Raw genomic sequence first — 20,520 nt, 5'->3', positions numbered from 1 at the left:
GAACCAACCAGGCATGTAGTCAGCAGGTCATTTTATAAAACAACAGTTCATCTGTGGAAGTCTAAGCAGTTTTATAAACCCTCAGCAAACATGCATCAGAAATACAGTATTAACTGGTGCGGAATTTTTGTTCAGAGAAGCAATATAAAGTAAAAAATTCAAAGATAGAGATAACAGCTCTTCTGGCCTCCAAATCTATGAAGCTCTCCTGATACAACCATTTCTTGGAATGAGGAACAATACTGGGACAGGACCCTTCACTTCTCTAAACAATTATATATCCCTGACACCACAGAGGGTCAGAGAAACAATTTACACCGGGTATGAACCTGCCACATTTGCTTCACTCATGTTAACAAACTAAAGTACATCTATTATACTTTTTAATGTGCAAACAAATTGCCAGATGCAGTAGCTTGGCTGTGTACAAGTGTGCTATTAATACTGACTAAAGGGTAACCAAGTGTCTAAGGATCTATTTGTCTTCTTTGGTTGCTAATGGGTTTGATGCATTCATTTTCCCCACATAGCAACAAGTGCTCCATATTCTTTGAAATCAGGTACATTTTTCTTGTCTACTGAGAAGCTACTGGTAATTTAGCATCTACTAAGGCAGGAGTTATGAAGGCTGGAATTTTCAAAAGGAGCCAAAGCAAGAATAGCCCAAATCCCACATCCGTGGGGGGCTTTCATGCAACAGGTGAAATACTTAGCAGAGAATGGAGGTCTAAGGGCAGTTTCTGCTTCCTTTGTGCTTCCTGGGTATTAGAGATGAAGGGGGAGCGAAATCAAAATCTGGCCCTTTAAACAATACTGTTTCAACACACCTTCCTAAATAGAACATGATGAGCTTGCTTCTTAACTGCTGATAGTGCATGGTTGGTGGGGGCGGGGTGTGGGGGATTCAGAAACAAAGTGAAAAATTGCTCTGGCTTCTCTACATAAACAACTTTTTCAAAAAAGAAAGCAGACCCAGAAATCAAACAAAAAGGGACACCATTTTTGTGTAATAGCCAGGAGTCAAAGATCAGAGTTAAGTAGAAAGGCAAGTGGTGAAAGACTAGCCCAGAGATGGGCAGCAGACAAGACCTGTGCCTCTGACTTTACCTTCAAAAGGATATTAGCTTGAAAGATAAAATTGGTAGGTGCTCCCTTCAAAAGTGATCCTCATTGCACCTATGCTACCCAGCAAACAATAAGTTTTATAGGCTCTTATAAAATAGACCAGCTCCTGGAGCAGACACACAAAGAATCGCCTCGGGGTAGTTCCCTGCAATAAGCACTACCAAAGTGCATCAGCAGTCAGTAGCAGGAGAGTAGATCATAGCCTGCTTGCCTTGAGCAAACAGCTACCCCAGATTAAGCTGCAGACAGATGACACCTATACCAGTGTCACTGAACTCCTGATTTCTTTCAGGAGTAATTATGCACTGGATCAGGTAACTTTACTCTAGTGGAGCAATTTACGTAATCTGTCCACTCCTTTTTTAATACCAGCATAAACCTGCCACCTGTCAAGCCTTAAGACTGTACAGAAAACAATTGTAGCAACTGTTCTCAAAAAAGGTCATAAGTGTGATCCTGGTAACTACCATGTTATAGATCAAATCCCAAGTAAAATAATGACACAAACTTCAAGTGATAAAAAACCCACTGCATAAATATAGGGGAATAGAACCATGGAACAGCAGGTACTGTGCATTTGCAAAGAATAAATCTTTTCAGACAGCATAAGGGGATGTGAGAGACATCTGGATTTTGGTCCAGCATTTATACTGTGGTCTCACATGAATACTGTAATGAAAAGTTCATCTGAATTGCCCAAGATTAAAAAAAAAGAAAACAAAACAATCCCTGCCCCCCTCCCTCAAAAACACACGTTACCCTGTATATTCAGTTAATGATAAGTGGCAGGAGTTTTGGGAAATCAAAAAAAGTCAGAACCCAATCTGATTTTATCCATCATCTTTACTTTTTATCAGGAAGAGGCAACAAAGAGAACACAAATAACAAAGGCTGATTAGCTCAGTTGGTTAGAGCATAGTGCTAATAACACTAAGGGCACTGACAGAAGTGACAGTGTTTTGTGTGATCAGCCCCTGAAGTACTCTACAACTGTGCCCTGACAGAAAAGCACAGCTGCAGAGCACTTTAAAAATGCCCAATCACGCAACAATCTAAACCCTCATTACTTGAGGGTTCAGATGAAGATGCTCCAAAAAGAAGTACCTTCATTAACTTGTGTCAGCACATGCCGGGAGCAGACTGGATTGATGTAGCCCAGCCCAGGCCTGCCATGGGTGCTGTCTGCAGAATGGGATGGGAGAAGGCAGGGGAGGGAGCTCAGTCTGGGGTTTGAGCAGCCTGTGCTAGAGGGTTGGGCAGGTGGATTGGAGCCTCCCCACAAGGTGAGGAGGTACGAATCCACCCACGGCACGCTCCAGTGCAGGCTGGGCAAACCCCAGACCAAGCTCCCTCCATTCCCTTCCTCCCTTCCCATTCTGAAGACGGCACCGGAGCTGGGAGGCAGGGTGGGCAGGGCTAGGGGACAGCCGCTGCAGGCACGCAGCTGCTCCAAACTGCAGCTTGATCCCCTAATCCCCCGGACCCAACAGCAAATGTCTGCTGGGTCTTGAGGATCGCTGTAACTCATGGTGCTTCTAGCAGAGTGCCATGAGTAACAGTAGGGAGTACACATCTGTCAGCCTCCTAAGACTGTAGGTTCAATTCCTATACGGGACACCAAACTTTTCCTGCCTCAGGCGGGAGGTTGGACTAGATGACTTTCTGAGGTCCATTCCAGTCCTGCTTCTCTATGATTGCTATGATAACCAGGCTGCTGGCAGGGCATAGTATAACCATAGATAGAGCCAATGGAGAGGCAGTAGACAGAACAAGCAAGTAGGAGAGAGAACAAGATTTAAGAGTGACCAATTACAACTGTGAAAGATTCAGAAAGAGCCCAAAGTCTCTTAAGCAAAGTCAAAGTCACACTAAGCAGAGCCTAAAGTACCTTGGAAACTTTGGTCTGGAATCTCATGGATATATACAAATTATCTTCAAGTTTGCTATTCTTCTCCACTCCACACCTCCCGCCCCCTTTAATACTTGCTTACAACAAAATCTTTTCACCAAAAGTCAGCTGCTAGAAATTGTAGTGTGCACTAGATGCAAGAATTATTGTAAGAGTTTCTTCCCATTATGGGCAAAAGTGGAAGTAAAAGCTGCATATGACTCAGAGGGAGCAGAACAATAAGCAAGCTCTGCTCCCTGGCTACTACTACTTTGTTACTTACTGCAAGGAAATATATTTTTTCTTCATTCTGCCTTTCAAAAGCAAGCTGGCTATTATACTCCAGGGCATCTCATATGCAAGAAAATACAGTATATTGAGGCCAATTCTCTTTTTCTTTTTTTTTTAATTTAAAGGGACTCAATTCAGGCTCTGAAATCTAGGGGCCTAAATATGAATTTAAGTGGCCTCATTTTCAGAAATCCTGAGCACTCAAATCCCTTTGAAGGCAACAACAGCCTTTTGATGCTGAAAGCTTGTGAAAACCAGGCTACTTATTCAGGTGCCTAAATATGGATTTAGACCCCCAGATTTTTTAAAACCTTTTGGAGGATCGTTATCAACCGAAGTGGAAGACTTCACAATCCAGGAAGGGAAACGCATTTCCCCCATCATTCTATTGCTACCAGCAGTATACATGTGAAATGGAAAGAGACAACTAATAGACTCAACTGGGCCTAAAGGGAACACAGAGAGGAGAAATAAACAGAGAAATAATTTGGGAGGAAAGCAGGGGTTCAAGTTCAACAATAACAGAAACAAAGGAACGGAGATGGGGGGGGCAGGGCCACTGTCAGTACCAGGGTCATGGTTCTCCATACTTTCTGTAGGCACTGAGAACCATGCACCTCAGATATAAAATATGACCAGATAAGAGTAGCTGCATTTTGCACCCACACTACACTGGTGTAAATGATTACACCACAGGCAGAGCAATGGAGAATCAGGCTCAATGTCTGACTGCTGCAAAGGCACACAGACCTTCTAGTTCAGTGATCTGCAGCAACCAGATCCTTTGAAGGATACCCTGAGGTTTAAGAATAAGGAGATAAGGACAGGCTCAGACTCATTCCTACCTGGCCATTCCCCCGTGCCCACTGCCCAGCCTCTCTGCAAGGAGGTAAAAGCACTGTAATAAATTCATTTTTGAAATGGGGTGCAGCTCCATTCATAAAAGTATGGAGGGATGCCTTGAGTCTAATAAGGGATGCCTTAAAATCTAGTAAGGGATGCCTTGAGTCTGAAAATGAGAACCACTGTTCTAGGTTAACTGTTCTGAAAGGCTGTGCAGCCTGCTGCACCTGAACAATGTGGATCCACTGAGAAAGACCACAGCCCACCAATTCTTCATTGTTCTGATTTAAGATAACCCTCTCTTCCTTGACTATACCTAACCTGCACTTTGTAGGGAAACACTGGCTACAGAGACAGATAGGCACATATAGGGAGACAGAAACTGCCAGCTATTAACATGCATAGTAACCAGAAAAATGGAAATCTTTCACCAATCATTTAAACAGTGTACAGGTCTTGCTCATCCCCAGCACTCTACTCCTCCATCAGACTGTGAGCATAGCCTGCAAGAAGAGCTGTATAACAAACCTGTTCAGAGAATTTCTTTTTTCAACCAGTAAACCTGCTTTCAGGGAGGCCCAACACAGCTCTGAGAAGCAACTGAGAGGTCCAACATAGCAACTGAGATGGCCAAGTTGGACAATTCCAGCAAAGATGAGGCCCTCTCCCTGGCCCCAATCAGAAAATGCAGTGGGCCCAATGTCCTAGTGGCCACATTTTGTGTCCTCCATAGGCCAGTTAGGACTTACCAATTCCAACTAGGGTCAGCAACAGGCTGAGCCACCAGGATACAAACCTCCAGACACAATAGAACCCATAAAAGCTTGTAGCATGGATGTTTTTACTCTTTTATAATTATTATTAAATATTATTTCAAAGCCTTCACATACCAAAGTAGCTCCCTTCCTCCCCTACCCTGAGGGATACTACCCTTCTGCTTTTTCATTAAAAGGCTGGAATACAATAGTGGTATGAAGTAAACCCTGTTGGATCACCTGGTCTCAAGTCAACATGTAGGACCCAAGTACCATTTAGGCTAGGGCCTCCTTAAAAGCTGCCATAGAGGTGACAAGGGGGTTTCAATACACTGTAGTCTCTGACATGCAGCACACCCCTGAATAAGAGACTCACCTGTTTTTTGAAAGGCAGAATGAAGCAAAAACTGCAACGTTGGGCAGAAAAGAAATCATGGGGGCCATGAACCATTTGGGCAGGGCGAACTGTCCTTCCTTCTGCGGAAGGAGCCTGGCGGGGGGAAAGGTGGTGTGCATTTGCTTTCCCAGAAGTGGCAGAAACTACTATTACCATATTTTCCTGCTTATAATGTGAACCCCCATTTCTAACAGCTGAATTTTGGACAAAAAGTGTATTTGTATACAAGAAAATACAGTATATGGGAATTAGGCTGCTAAGGTCTGAACTACCGGAAGAGACTGATTCATCCTGCCTGTGCAAACACACCGGATGTGTCAAGTGGCTGCTTCTCCTTTATTACATGAGAGGCTACTTTCTTTTTCATGGGAACCATTAAACCTTTTCCTGCCTGTCAAACCTCTGCCTTTTGCTATTTACTGGATTGAAAAGAATCGTTTTTCCTTTTACAATCTGTTTTTCTACACATCAGCATTGGCCAATAATTTTCTCACAACCTCCTCCCCTGCTGCCACTCACATATTTTATGTCGCTACCTCTCAAAAGACAGAACTGTCCTTTCCTGCACCCCCAATTTACTAACTGTTCTCATCTTCTCTGTGCCTTCTGGCTTGGTTTCCAAAAACCACAACCCCTCCTTCACAACTCCTAACATCCCAAAGTTTAGGCCTAGCCCTGAAAATTCTTACCTGTATGCTTGGCTTTAAATATGCAAGTAGTTTTATTGAACTCAACAGGATTATTCGCAGGCTTAAAAGCAGGAACACATGCCTTCAAAGTACAGGGACCTCAGATTACTCTCTGGACAGGAGTGCATACCCTTCACTCAGTGACCATCTGCTGTAGAACAATACCAAGGACACAGGCGACAGAGCAGGCTGTAGAGAGCCAACTCCCCAGAGCCACAAGTCACACAAGTCCCTTCCTAGAGGACTGCATCACGGCTAAAGTCCTGAGCCCACTGGGGTGGACAGGAAAATTTCCATGGACTTCAATGTAAATGCAGACCACTACAGGGCAAACAGAGACATCTAGTGGGTGCCTGGTATACTGCAAGCCATCAACTCATTACAATGACTTCCTATAATAGCTCAACAGTAGAGGTGGAAGTTCCTGGAGAATTTCAGGGACAAAGCTGGCCAAGGAGCCTGGTGAAGGACACTAAGGAGTTGTCAAAACCATGTATATGTATATCTTTTAAACTAATTTCATTCCCAAAAATGGCTGAAACTGTTTACCTGAAGCTTTCCAATATCATTCAACCCGAGATATAGGAAATTTCAGCTCAGACAGTTCAACAGGACGAAGTAGTGCACATCTGCAGCACTACACTGTGGTCTGTCCATGTTGCTCCACCTGGATTTCCCTGTACCCACCTAATTAGAGTAGGGGGGTTGTCTTTTCTTGCATGGTGACCAGGTTATCTGTGTATATTTCTTTCCTCCCATTATTCAAGGCAAAAAAAAATGGAACAGGGTTCAAGGTGTGTCTACTTTCTCAGTTTTACCTATGGGACATTAGCAACACCATCTCAACCCCTCCTCCATTCAACTAATGTCACTGTACTCATGTCTTCATCCCTTCGCTTTGTGTGGCAAAGCCCCTGGACATATCCTGAATCATATCCACATCTCTCTGGGCTCTACCACTTCAAGATCCCTTTTTGACTTCATCTGGAAACTGGGGGTACTGAGCACTTGAAGCAGCGGGGTTTCCCTCCACTGTTCATAGGCTACCATCTGAATTTAGCATTTCTAAGCCAGACCATCTCTTTCCTCTCCCAAACCCTTCAGCCTCCAATCAAGTGTGAGGTTTGGAGTCAAGCTCCCCAAACAACAAGAGGATACCTATAAATGTCCAGCATCCTTTTGCATTCTTGGCCACCTGAATTTCCAGTCCTCACAATCACTCTTCTTTTGTTTTCTTTATCTCCCTCCTGACATAAAAAAACTGTTTTTTTAACATTTTCATATCTTGCAGTACCCCATTATCTCTCTTGTACAATTTCTAATACAGGCATACCTCGTTTTATTGCGCTTCGCTTTATTGCGCTTTGCAGATATTGCGTTTTTTACAAATTGAGGCAAGACCCTCCACCAGCAAAAAGATTACGACTCGCTGAAGGCTCAGATGATGGTTAGCATTTTTTAGCAATAAAGTATTTTTTAATTAAGGTATGTACATTGTTTTTTTAGACATAATGCTATTGCACACTTATTAGACTACAGTATAAACATAACTTTTATATGCACTGGGAAACCAAAAAGTTGGTGTGACTCGCTTTATTGCGATATTCGCTTTATTGTGGTGGTCTGGAACCGAACCCGCAGTATCTCCGAGGTATGCCTGTATACAGGAATAAATGGCAGCTGACTACTTTGTGAGGGGAGGTAGAAAGGAGACTAGATATTTCTGAATCCATAGGTACAGCAAAGATTAAATCCTGTCCTGGTTAAAACCACTGGCAAAACTGCTAATTTCACAAATGTCATGGTTTCAGCTGCATTATTCATGGTTAACTTTATATGTCTTTAACATTCAGATCAAAAGGTTGGTCGGCATGACCTCAGAGTAGTATAAATGGATGTTTTGTATGCCATTGCATTGCTTTAGAAAATACCACCTTCTTGAGATGACACATTCAGGGATCCATTGAGCTACTCGAGTACCACACTTAGTCCTTGGAAATGTAAAATCTGCCAACTTCTGATAAAAAGCAAATGCACTTGCCTTCTCTCCCTCCCCCCATCCCTTAATTTCAGTGGAAACAAAACACCAATTATATTAAAAATAGTTCAGCATTTGGAATTCATCTATGGATTCTGAACTAAGCTGCTGAAGGAAATGCCATTAAAAGAGACGGTTCAAACTGTTTACCTTTCCAGATGAGTAACCTCGGTGACGTCTCCTTTGAAGAGTGTGCCACTTACTTCCCTGAAGCCATTGGAGATTCCTCCACAATGACTCTTACTCTCACCATCTGTGGGAAGCTTAAAGGCATCTTGCTGCCCTGAAGCTGAAGTCCTTTCTAAAAACTGACTGCCTTCCTTCATACGTTGCTGGATCATTGGAGTGAGTGGCATTTCAAAGCTAAAGTAGCTATCGGGCTCAGAGTATAACGTCTCCAGTGATTCTGCGCTATAATATAAAGACGCATTGTCTAAAATGTTTTCAAACTGTGAGCTGTACACATCAGTCGAGGCTTCTGCATGCCTTTGTCCAAGGACATCTTCGTATCCTCCCATGGATGCGTCTACCTCCTCCATGATCCTAGGAATTAACCAAAAACAGCTGCTTTAATTTGTGTTCTGTACGAACTATAGAGTAAATCTGCTTTGCATTCTTTGTTAAAGTCACACATGTAAAAAAGGGACCAAATGTCCTGTAATTCCAGTTAGGAGGACAGGATATACCGGTCATCACTGCTGTGCTGCAGTACAGAACTGACACAATCTCTCTCACTGACAAACTATACTTTGGATAGAAGGGGAAGCCAGAAGGCTGCTCTGAGTAAAAGAAAAAACAATATTTGTGAAGAAATAACACTGGCTATCCTGCATAAGAGTCTAGCTATTCTCTCTCAGCACCTAAGCGACACATGGCAAATTTGAGTGGATAAGAAACTTTGCAAATAACCTTAGGTCTTGATCATGCCTGCTGGACTTGCTGAGATCCCCACATAATCACAGCGCAGATTTGGGGGTCAGAGATGAAAGCGAATGCAAAAGTGACATGGTAAATTAATGCATTCTAGAGAAGACAGCATTAATCATGCAGCAAAAGAAGCACCAAGATGAAGGTGTAATATGCTCTGCTATTTGGCAGATGTCCAGACCAAGGTTCAGGACCTCCCCCTTCTCAGAGCTACAATCTTTTTCAGTCAAAGCTGGATGAAGTACATAAGAAACGGATGGCAACCAAAGTAAGATGGTTTGGGTCTTCATTTTTTACTGTGCAGCCTTCCCTCGGGTTCTCGGGAGGCAATAGCTTCCAAAGTGAAGAAAATCAAGAGTCAGAAACTTAGCCCAAGGCATGTTTTAATATAGCTCTTTGGTTTCTGAGAAAAGGTTACCCTCAGTCTTCTAAGAAACAAATCAAACTGAACACAAAGCTCTTCTGCCTCTACATCACCTATCACAGGGGCCTCAAAGGAGCAGCTTGGCAGCTACACCCAAGGACCCTTCACTGCTGCTGTCCTGGTCCTTCTTCCCAAACCCTACTAGTAGGCCTATTTGTATCGTCCATGCTAATACACCGAGCTGACTGACATGGCTTTCAGAAACCATACCTCTTCTGCAAGTGCATGTGTATTTGTGAGCATGAGCGAGGGAGTAATGCTAGCCAGAGGGAGTAACTTTCTGCTGCACTTGGGAAACACAGTTTACAACTGCTCTAAATTTGGAAGGGGTTTTGTGTGCAGAAATGACAGAACCCAAACCTAAGCACTGCTTGTGTTGGTGTCCTCGTGACAGGATGAGGAAGAGATGTGGGCTGTCGGGTGGTAGAAGAGAAGCTGTAATGGTTTATAAAGGCAGTCGACGAGCAGCACGGTGACAGGATACCAAATGACAAAAGCACAACCAGCCATTTACTTTTGCTCCCCTCACCCAACACCGCCAGTTCCTAGCCCCCATTCCCACTCTTCCTATTGCCTCTGAGTGTACATGCCCACATCTCCTCAGCTTCCCAGGGCATTGCTGCTTAACAGGCCAGGGAGATGGTGCTGTGGGAACCAGGCAGTTGGTAAAAAGTGCTTGGCTAGTAGAGCCAGGGAACATGGCTGGCTGGGCACTCTAGGATGGGGCGGAGGTTGTCAGGGCAGGTACACTCCCATGTTCATCGCTGCATTAGAGCAGCAGCACCAGGGGTACTAATGCCATGATACTACTGTAGGGAGATAATGGACTTCCTTGGAGTCACTACCAAACGTGTGCAAGAGCTGAAGAAGCCACCAGCAGAGCCTTCTCAATGCCAAAGGTTTTGAACACAACCAGTGACCTGCCCTCTACTCTACCAGAACCTCACTTGTGACAAACCTGTTCCCCTCATTATACAGCCTGTTGCCCCAGCCCTCCAAAGCCATACTGTACCTCTGTCCCAGAAGCTACCCCAACGCTGTTTTCCACAGCCTGTCTAGAGATGCTTAGGAAATTCTCACCAAACCCCCCCCCCCACCACCACAGAGCAGAGCATTTTAAAAGTCCTTCTTTCCCCCTGCCCCAACTGATATTTTACCTCTAGCTGGGGAGCCAACCCAGCAGTATCTGAAAACAAAAGCAGATTGCCAAATGTAAGCTCAGGCTTCAACAATTATGAGACAGCGCTCCCTTACTTCCTGCTTCCCCTTCCCTCGCCCATCATCCAAAATTGTAAGTTTAGTTCAAAATCAGGAGAATTTGAAAACATAATACAATGGAGGTTGTTATTATTTACCTTCTGGTTTCTGTATCTTTACAGTGCACCTGAGTCACAGTTTTAAACTTTCCTCCACAACCCAAGGGGTTAGAGACATACTGTTTGCATTAGAAAATAAAAGCTGGGATTCACACACAATCACACGACCCCAAGGTCTGAAGCTTTTGGAAACATGCCCAATAGTTTAAGATTTGTGAACAGTCACTAGAATTGGCAAGACCACAGTAGTTCCAATGGCTACTCTTGGCAAAATGAAGAGGATCCCAAGTAATAAGGGGACTACCTTTCATGTCAGTCTCTCAAAATCAGCCAGTGTTTTAAGATTGTGTGTGCATGAGGCTACAAAAAGCAATTGCATTACTCCCAGAAGAAACCATTTTATCCTGGGGCAAAGCACAATCATTCAGACATCTATGTCCACTGTCCCAGGACAAACCCTAAAAACGTTCACAGGATAAGACATGCCTACAGTTTCTCCCAGGACATTATAAAATGCATCTGAACAATGCTCTAAGGACTGCACCATTGATTCATGGCAGAAATGCAGCAATGCATTCAGCCACTCACTGAAGCCTGACTGCAAGGGTGATGTGTGTACACAACAATCCTGGGACTTTTCTGTCCAGGGAAAAACATAGACACAACTTGCCCCATGACAAATTACAGTTTCGAGGCCTGTTCCTAGTCAATGAGCACTTCGATGATGGGGCCCTATATTTACTATGCAAATACAATAAACACGAGGACAACAGGACACAATTTAAATAAAGAGTACATATTTCTAACGATTTTACTAAAATGCAATGAATTTATCCTCTGATAATATATAAAAGAATATGTCCCTTTAAATAATCTGTGATGCATCAAGTGGCTCTTAAGGTTTTGTGCTCTGGATCGTGGCTCTAGCCATTTTCTGACAGGACATGGAGGTAGCAAGGCCCCAAATGTTCCTATTTAATAAGAACAGGTTTTTGGGACGTAACAGTGCTCATGCAATTATTTAGTACTGTCTTTCTTCTGCAAAAGCAAATGACAGAAGGGTTTTTTCAACATTTTCAGACAGATTTGGAAGTGAAATTTAAATATTAGAAGTGTGAAACGGAGGCATTTTAGTCCTGCTTTACATGCAAATCTCAAGAGCACATTAACCATGCACTGTCACTACTGTCACTATTGCCATGTCCAGAATATTTTAGAAGGGAGATGCAGAACACGATGGGTCATTTACAAATTAGCAGCTCGCAAAGAAAGTCAGCTTCTGTCCTCAAAAGCCAACTTACCTTTCCTTGCCGCTGTCAGACCTGGGGATCTTCTCTCCAGCATGCTTCTTCTTTTCCTTCACAAAGACTTCATCTTCCTCACCTTTGGCCAGCAAAGTGGCAGAAACAGCCTCAGAACCAGTTCCTGGTTTCACATCTTTCCAGGCTTCGTTCCAAACCTCCTCAGGCAACGTGACTTGCCCTGAGGAGACCACGGGTGGAAAAGGGTAGCTTGGTTCTATGGAAAATGGCTTCCTTTCCACACACACAGTTTTTTGTGAGGGTGCGTTAGCCTCTAGGACTGAATGTTTCATGCCCTGCTGCCCTTCTGCTTTCTGCAACCATAAGATCTCCACCCCTCGAAATTCTACATGCTTGCTCGCAGCTGCCTCTTTCGATATCCTCCTCTCAGGACCTGTTTGCATTTCACCTGGCTCGTATGCTGAAAACTCCTTCTCAAAATCAACCCAACCCTCCCCGAGAATGCCAACTGTGCCTTCTACTCTGCGGTCTGCTTCCAGGTTCATCAGAGATGGTCTACAATAGCCAGTCTCCTGCACTTCGTGGTCCTCCCCAGTTTTATTACCGATAATTTGAAAGGACTCTGACTGCTTTTCTCCTAACACTAAAGCCAAATTGTTCTCTGTGATCAAGTATAATTCTTCCTCAGCTGTTACTTCAGACCGAGGAGGCATGTCTGAGGGTTTTTCTTGGACTGCTGAAACCAGTTCTCTGGCTGTCTGTAAGTTTTGGCTGCCAGTATTCCTTTCTTTTTCCATTTCTGTCTCTGAACCAAGAGTACTTTTCACTCCCTTTGGTTCCTTTGCAGTTTCCAGCCCTTGAGAAATTCTCATTATTTCAGTCCGCTTTTCATCAGGTTGCAACGTTTCTTCTTCAGAGGACTGCTGCAATGTCTCAATGCGAGATCTTGACTCATCTTCATAAGCGCCACTCTTGGGACAAGATCTGCAAGGCAATGTTTCCCCTTCCCACCTCCCTGGACTGCACGTTACAGCCTCTGCTTGAAGCTCACACGAAGACTTCAGTGCTTCCACACCTTGCTGCTCCATTGTCCCATACTCTGGAAATTCATTGATGACAGTCTGTGGGAGCAGAGTGCTACCTCCATGGCCACCTACAAAGAAGAAAGAGAATTTGTTTGGTCTATTTGTGAAAGATACTCTCTCCTTTCCCAATGTTCTCATGACAGACTAACGGCCTCTGTTAAGCTTCCCCTCACCACACTGCAGAGAAACACTACTCTATACAGTTCACTTCTGCATGCTCTTGCACTTTAGTTATTTCAAACCTGCCCTTTCTTACATCTGAGTTTTGGAGCAGCATACTTTGCAAGTTAGCATGGCTAAATCAGGAATGCCAGCAATGTTTGATGGACATCAGCAGGGTCCCAAAGGCCCATGAATACTATGAGGTTTGCACTAGACATGAGAATCAAAAAAAGCCAGTATTTGGAGGTTTCATATCAGGACACAGTGGGCGCATCTACGTGTGCACTAATGTGCTTTTCCTAATGTGTATTAAATGTAGTACCTCCAATATGAGATACTAAATAAATGCACATTAGGCTGCGCTAGTGCACAGTAGTGCAAAACACATGCTTTCTAGGTGACTCAATGCACAGTAGCCTGTTCTACTGTGCATTAGCATATTAGCACAGGTTTTTATGTGCCACTTTAATGGATAATAGAATAAGCTACTGTGCATTAAAGCACACGTTTAGATGTGCCCAGCCTATCTGTAATTTTATTGTTGTTTTCCATTTTTACATCTTCTCATGCATGGAACACAGCTGGTTACATCCCACACACCCCACAAAGACAGACAGACAAAACTGGCAATGCCAAAAGCCCCCCTTTAGCTAATTATAAAATAACTAAAGAACAATGAAATTTTCTGCCTCTACAACATCCTTAAAAACTTGTAGAATTTAAAGTTCAGACTACAGCAATACAGGGAAGTGTAATAGTACACTTCACAACCTTCTATTTAAAAAAAATCAATTTAGTGCCACACAAAAAACTGTTATTTTCAGCCTTGTTTTTCAAGTTGATGAAAAAAGGCAATTGAGAAAACTGAAGGCCAAATTTTCAAAAGAGCTCAGCACCCAGTAGCTCCCATTGTTCTCAGATAACACTAAATCAGCTGTTCTTGATGAGAGCTGCTAGATGCTACAATTATGACTATCTGGCCACTTCAGTTAGGTGCATCAGTGAGGACTGGGCTTTTTAGAAAACTCCAACCCCATTTGTGGTTGCTAAGCACTTACAGAACAATCTGGCCCCAAGCAGTTACTTGGTTATTCTAAAGAAAAGCAGAGGCACATTTTAGACCCCAGTTGTAGCAATCTTTATTTAAATATTCTATGTTTTAAACCTGGAAACAGACCCAGCTCCAAATCAAAGCATCTCTTGTCTTCATGTCCCCACCTACTCTGAACTGCGCATAGGGACCAGATCAAGAAGTAGAATCAAATTTCAAAAATGAAGCCCTTCTCAGAGGCCAAGCTAGACAAACTCAGAGTACTTTGCACTGAGGTCCAATTTCACAGCTTGGTTTTCAGTATAATGGTCATTTAGCCCCACTGCAACGAGAAACAACAGGGTTTCCTACTCCAGATGCAGCAAATAGGTATATTCTGATTAATTCTGCTTCCCTATGTAAAAAACCAGATGTCAGTTATTCAGTATACACAACTTCCTTTTTTGGTACTACCACTTCCTTAGGAGCACCTGGGGAACTACAGATCCACTTGACTTTGAAAAAGATCACAAAGGATTTTAAAAAGTAGTCCAATGTCAAACCACCTGTTTGGCCAGCTGTTGGACTTCAGCAGAGGACTTCAGATTTACAAGAGATCAAAAGGAGGCTCAACTCCCCATTGCATAAGTCATATTCTGACTTATTCCTAAACAATAGCACTCACTACCCCGTAACTCAGCACACATAGCTAAGCTAGATTATTTAAATAAAGGACTGCTTATTAAGAGTCCCTTACTTCAACTGTCTACCTAAAATGCATCTAAATGGGCAAGCCAGCTTTTTAATGCTCAAGAACAGATTGAGCAATGCTCCTGTTTTATGGGTAGCTGATACGTTTCTGAAATGCTTAGCAGGAGACATACTGAGCTCTGCCTTGTGAGATTTCCACAAGTAAGACACCGTTCATGGGTAGGCTTCAAACCTAAACCCAGGATTGCCCACAGGTGGGATATGCCAAACTCAATGGCTACTTTTGCTTCCAAAACAATCCCAATGAAACAATGCTGACCTCAGCCTTCTGATAATGGACACAGGGCTCAGCCATGGGCTTCCCCACAAACCAGATCTGTCAAGGTAGCTGGTTAAGTAGAGCAAAAAACAATTCACATCAAGTTTCTAATGTTTTTTATTTTCCACGTTAAACCTTTGAATGACCTAATCCTTAGCAAACCAATATCAAAACTCTGTCAGGCCTAGAGTAATTAATACTCTGTCTGTCTCTCCAGCTGGAATGTGAAAGAATATAAACATGCTATTAAGGAGGCTCATGTTAAAGAAAAAAAGCTCAAGCCTGCAATAGAGAGTAAGGGCTCTATTCTCATGTACATCAACTCCTGATCACACCAGTCTGCCATTGTAAAGTTCACATTAAAGGCCATTTACAGCACCACAAGGCTGCAACAGGCACTGGTACACATAGGTCTCTAGCCTGCTAATAGAGTCCCAGAGGGAGATGGAAAATGTAACACCTCCAGTTAGTGTCAATAAGAACAGCTAATAAAGCAAGCATGTGGAAAATGAATCAAAGCTATAACCAATGCCAATATGTCCAACAGCATCAGGCTCCCACATTCATTTTACCCTGGTCTCCATTCCCTGCAGTAAAATATGCTGGAAGGCTACCAGCATACGCACCTGTTCTTAAAAAACACAAGCCGCTGCCAGCACAGCCCATACCTTTATTTCAGGTAGAAAAATCTAAAGGAGCTTTAGCTCTTTAAGAGAGACTCCTCCCTTATTCCCATCCACCACCACAGCATCATGTCTTGCTACAGCGACCGGCATATCCTGTCGAGCCCCCATCCCCCAATATGACTGCATTACAAACAGGGCTGGAAAAGGAAACGCAAAATTTCGGGACCTGCCCAAGGCGAGCTGAAAAGCAAATGCAAAGACGACACATTTTTTCAGGTAACACCAATTTCTGCTTTCCATTTAAGGTTGCTTCTTGTGATCAAGCAAAATATACTAAAAAAAAAAGGCTCTCAGCTATAATGAGAAGAGGTGCCTGCACAGAAAGCTGAGACACTGGGCAAATATAGCCTGACAGCAGCTGGCACCTTTCTGATGACTAGAGATTTAAACAATCCATTACTTAATCAGCACTGGCACAGATATCATAGGATAAATAACCGTTGAATTGCAATCCACCATAGGAGCTTGCTCCTGGCACAATAAAGGAAAGGCTAGGAAGCAAAAAACACCCCACACATTACACATACAGAAAGACATTTTTTACAGGAACATTGACAAAAAATGTGTGCATCTCTCCCTATTAGCGAGCGAGATAAATAGATATATTTGCTTGAACAGGCTTCCTACTCACAGAGGTTACTGTAGCTCCAGCAGTTACCCATTGGTCAATGAAAATGCACCGATCATCAATTTATCTATAATGATACAAGCTAATTCAATTGCTGCTGTTCTAGTCAACGGGAATCAAAATAGTTTCAAATTTCCTGGCAGCCGGCTGCCCTGCACTGCACACAGTGATGTAAATGGAAGCATTCTGAGCATTATGAAACTGATGAGGGAACTGCAGTCTCATACAGGCTATCACAGAAGCTAAGGAGTCCACCTTGGCAGCTTAGGGAAAATGCTTCCGAGCAGGATTTTCTCTATTTGAGAAGATTATTTCCAAGGAGATATTTATGATTAACAGGAGGTTATTTTATTCTAATCAGATTCATCAGCATAAAAGAATAGAAGGGACCATGGCTGTTCTGAGAGCATTAGAGTGGCTTTATAGCACAGGAAAGTGATGACGGTTTAGCATTATAGAGCATTTGCTTTGGCTGCAATGGCTGCATACAAGAAAGCAGGCTTCTTATATTTTAATTCTCTCCAAGTCCCTGCATGGATCATAAGCTATATTTTAATTCAAAAAGATTAAATAAAAATGATATTAATTATACTTTTCCCCCTCCTGCCCCCAAATTTAAGCAAAAAATATGTTTAAGGGGGGAAAAAGTTCTGTAGGCGATACAGATGAGTGACCTGCAAACTACAGGATTTGTGGAATTTTCTTACTAATTAAACCACCTCAAAGAAAAGGACCCGCATATGGCTGCAGTGTAAAGTCCCTCTAGTGACAATTTACACCGTAACAAAAACTGTTTGGTTTTACAAAGAGTGTCTGAAACAGAAAGGTCTCAGCCAGAGTGCTGCACAATCGCTTACAGGTTTTTATTTCTGCAGCTCTTTTTTTCTCTATATGATGTAATTCCCTGTGCTTAGATTGGATCCGCGGGTGATGGCTTTATTAGGCAAAGCAAAGGGATTTGCATAATCTCAAAACAATTCTTGTATAATGGCACTCCAAACGTCCAAATATTCTGACTGGTTACAATAAGTGTGCTGCTTGGTCTGGATTTTCCTCAGGATTTTCTGAGAAGTTTGCTGGCAACAGGGATGTTGTCTGAGCCTCACACATCTGCCAGCTGAAACCATAAAATCTGCAGAAACTAAATAAAAGGTGAAGGGAAAAATAGAGTGCAAAACTCATAAAAGGGAGGTTGTTTTGAAGGAAGGGATGAGCTGGAGATGGCCAGCCTAAGGGAAAAAAGTATGGAGGTTAACAGCAGCTTCTATCCCACTCGCCAACTCTTACAATTATTTCATGAATCTCCCAAAAGTCAGTATTCTTTTTGAAGTCCCAGCTCCTGGAATCACGTGCTGGTGTGAAATTTCAGCTTTCATAATCTCAACAGCCTCCCCTGCCCCACTCAAGCCTGTCCAGTTTAAAATATGAATCCTAGCAGCTTAAAAGACAGAAGGCAAATAAAAAGAACCCTATGTTTATTATTTTTAATGTAATTATTTTAAGCTGCTTTTATAATATTATGGGTCCTGACCTGAATGCCTAGAGTTGGCAATACTGTATCTCAATCTCAAATTCCATCTTTTCTACCTGCTCCAGCCTAATTAAAAATGAATAAACACTACAAACGCCTCATAAAACCCCACCAGGCTAAAGAGAAGAAGTCATTTCTCAGTACCAACTCAGTGTCCTGCATGCTACAACACTCTTGGAACAAAGTCCAAGAACAATAGCCACGCTGACATGGTGAGACACCCCCTGCCCACCTGGCAGCAGTGGGGGGAACAACTTTGCGCTGCCGCCCCTGCTGCTGCTGGGCAGGGGTGTCTCACCATGTTAGCACAGCTGGTGTGGGGCTCCCAACGGTGGCACCACACCTGCCTGCCCCACTCTGTCCTCCTGCGCCAGGTCCTGCCCACTGAGCTGCAGAGGTCCTGGGTGGAGGCAGCTCAGCATGGCAACGCAGATGGCACAGGGCTCCTGGCGGCAGCACCAAGCCTACCCACCCCGCTGTACCCTCCCACGCTGGGTCCCATCCACTGGACTGCAGAGGCCCTCAGGGGAGGGCAGCAGGGCAGGGAGCCCTGAGCCCACAGCAGGCAGCCCACATCCTCACCCCACCACAAGCTCTATTCTGGCTTTGCCGCCTACAGGGGAGAGAGAGCTGGGCCTCTGGGCTCCACTCCAGCTACAGCAACCACCGCCTCCCGTAGGGCAGCAGCTGGGCTCAGGTGCTGCTGGGGGGAGGGAGTGGGGGGGAAGGTTGTGGGCCCTGGCCCCATAGACCTGGCAGCTGGGGGATCCCTCTGGCAGGATGGGGGGCCAGGAGACTGCACATTGCAAGTGAGGAGCACCAGCAGGGTTAGGGGCTCGGGGTGGGAAGCGAGGGGCACTGGCAGAACTAGAGGGCTGAGGATGGGGAGTAAGGGACACTGGCACGGCCAATGGACTGTGGGTTGGGACTGAGGGGCACCAGCAGGGCCAGGGGCCTGTGGGTGGAAAGTGAGGGGCACCAGCAGGGACCAGGGGGCTCTTTTCCTAAAAGTGAGGGACACCAACAGGGCCATGGGGTTGTGGGTTGAGAATAACGGGCACCAGCAGGGCTGGGGTGGTTGTGGCTTGGGATTGAGGGGCAATGGCATGGGCAGGGGGAGACCACTGGCATATCAGGGCTGCTCAGCACCACAAAACGGGGGTGGAGGGACAGCCACAGCTGGACCCATGTTCTGGTAAGTGAAGGGGGCAGGGGGAGCTCTGATTTTCTATGATAAAAAAAAAAAAGAAATCAAATACCAAAATATACATGTAATTAGAATTTATTTTATTACGACTGAAGCACTGGTAGACTTCCAGATTGCTTTAAAGTTGTAAACAGATCAATTAAACGTGTTCAACTGATACTAGGAGTGCACCAATAAAGATTTTTTTGGGCTGATACTGATTCGATAGCTGATATGCAGCCTGGCAGCTTGGAGAGCAGTATCTGGCTGGTAAGTCTGTGGGGGAGAGAAAGGGGGGAGGGCTGATCGAAGTCCCCATGGTGAGGGACGAAGTGGGACAGGGGCAGGGACAGGGACAGGGCATGGGACACAGCCCCGGCTCATCTGGGAGGCACATGGGGCAGGGAGGAAGGTGGCAGCTCCCACCGGTGTGCACACTCCTGGGGGAGGCATGATGGGCATGTGCCCCCGGATCTGTGCATGGCGCAAGGGCGGGCTGCCACTGTGCACTTGGGGCTGGAGGCTGCACTAGGCTCTTCCCAGTGCAGGGCGGGACCCAGGCTACATTCAAGGTGGGCAGGGTGGGGGGCAGCAACACTGGGAGGGGGGATTACGGGGTGGGGGCTGCATCCACCCCAAAATTCTCTGTAACTGCCCCCACTCATAGCTCCCTTCCCAACACTGCTGCTGCCACCACCCATCCCGCCTCTGCCCAACCCGAGCGCAGTCCAGGCCCAGTGCCCCCACCCCCCCACACTAGAAAGAGCCCGGCTCAGCCTCTGGTTCCAAACACATAGCCCATCCTTAACCCAAGACACAGAACTGGGGGGTGCGTTCCCCCACATGCCTCCCTCAGGGGTGCATGCAGTGGCAAAAGCCACCCACCCCCTGCCCAAGCTGCAGTTCTGTCCTGCACCCCGCCCCACCCCAGCAGTGCATCCCCTGCCCCAGCCCCACTCCTTCCCTCACCATGGGGCCCTCAGTCTGCTCCCCCTTACCCCTTGCCCCCCGCCCAGACTTACTGGCCGGACGCTGCTTTCCAAGCTGCCAGACTGCACTCCTGGCTGCATGCATGCACGCAGCATTTATCGACAACATTATTGCCCACATCAGCCAAAAAAAGTTAATTGCAAATAATGTCAATTTTCCTCTTATCAGTGCCAATATGATATGGACTGATGTATCGATGCACCTCTGATGCGTGTGTGTGTGCGTGCACGCGTGTGT

The 20,520-nt window shown here is 44.8% G+C and overlaps 1 protein-coding gene and 1 long non-coding RNA gene across 2 annotated transcripts in view; one reads left to right on the top strand and one right to left on the bottom strand.

Moving 5' to 3' along the window:
- Nucleotides 1–20,520, top strand: part of LOC109297389 — a 788,954-nt gene that overhangs the window by 260,344 nt on the left and 508,090 nt on the right. The window lies entirely within an intron of this gene.
- PSD3 (pleckstrin and Sec7 domain containing 3) overlaps nt 1–20,520 on the bottom strand; it is a 206,325-nt gene that overhangs the window by 162,484 nt on the left and 23,321 nt on the right. Inside the window, exons 2-3 of the mRNA XM_019517099.1 lie at nt 11,995–13,108; nt 8,177–8,569 (exon numbers count right to left, since the gene is read on the bottom strand). Coding sequence (XP_019372644.1) covers nt 8,177–8,569; nt 11,995–13,108 — 1,507 coding nt within the window. The remainder of the gene's footprint in view (nt 1–8,176; nt 8,570–11,994; nt 13,109–20,520) is intronic.

This window comes from Gavialis gangeticus, unplaced genomic scaffold, assembly GCF_001723915.1.
Source record: "Gavialis gangeticus isolate Ggan-Ray unplaced genomic scaffold, GavGan_comp1, whole genome shotgun sequence".
Classification (NCBI taxonomy): Eukaryota; Metazoa; Chordata; order Crocodylia; family Gavialidae; genus Gavialis; species Gavialis gangeticus.
The sequence above is the reverse complement of the archived record's forward strand: the minus strand, read 5'-3'. Positions and strand labels throughout refer to the sequence as shown.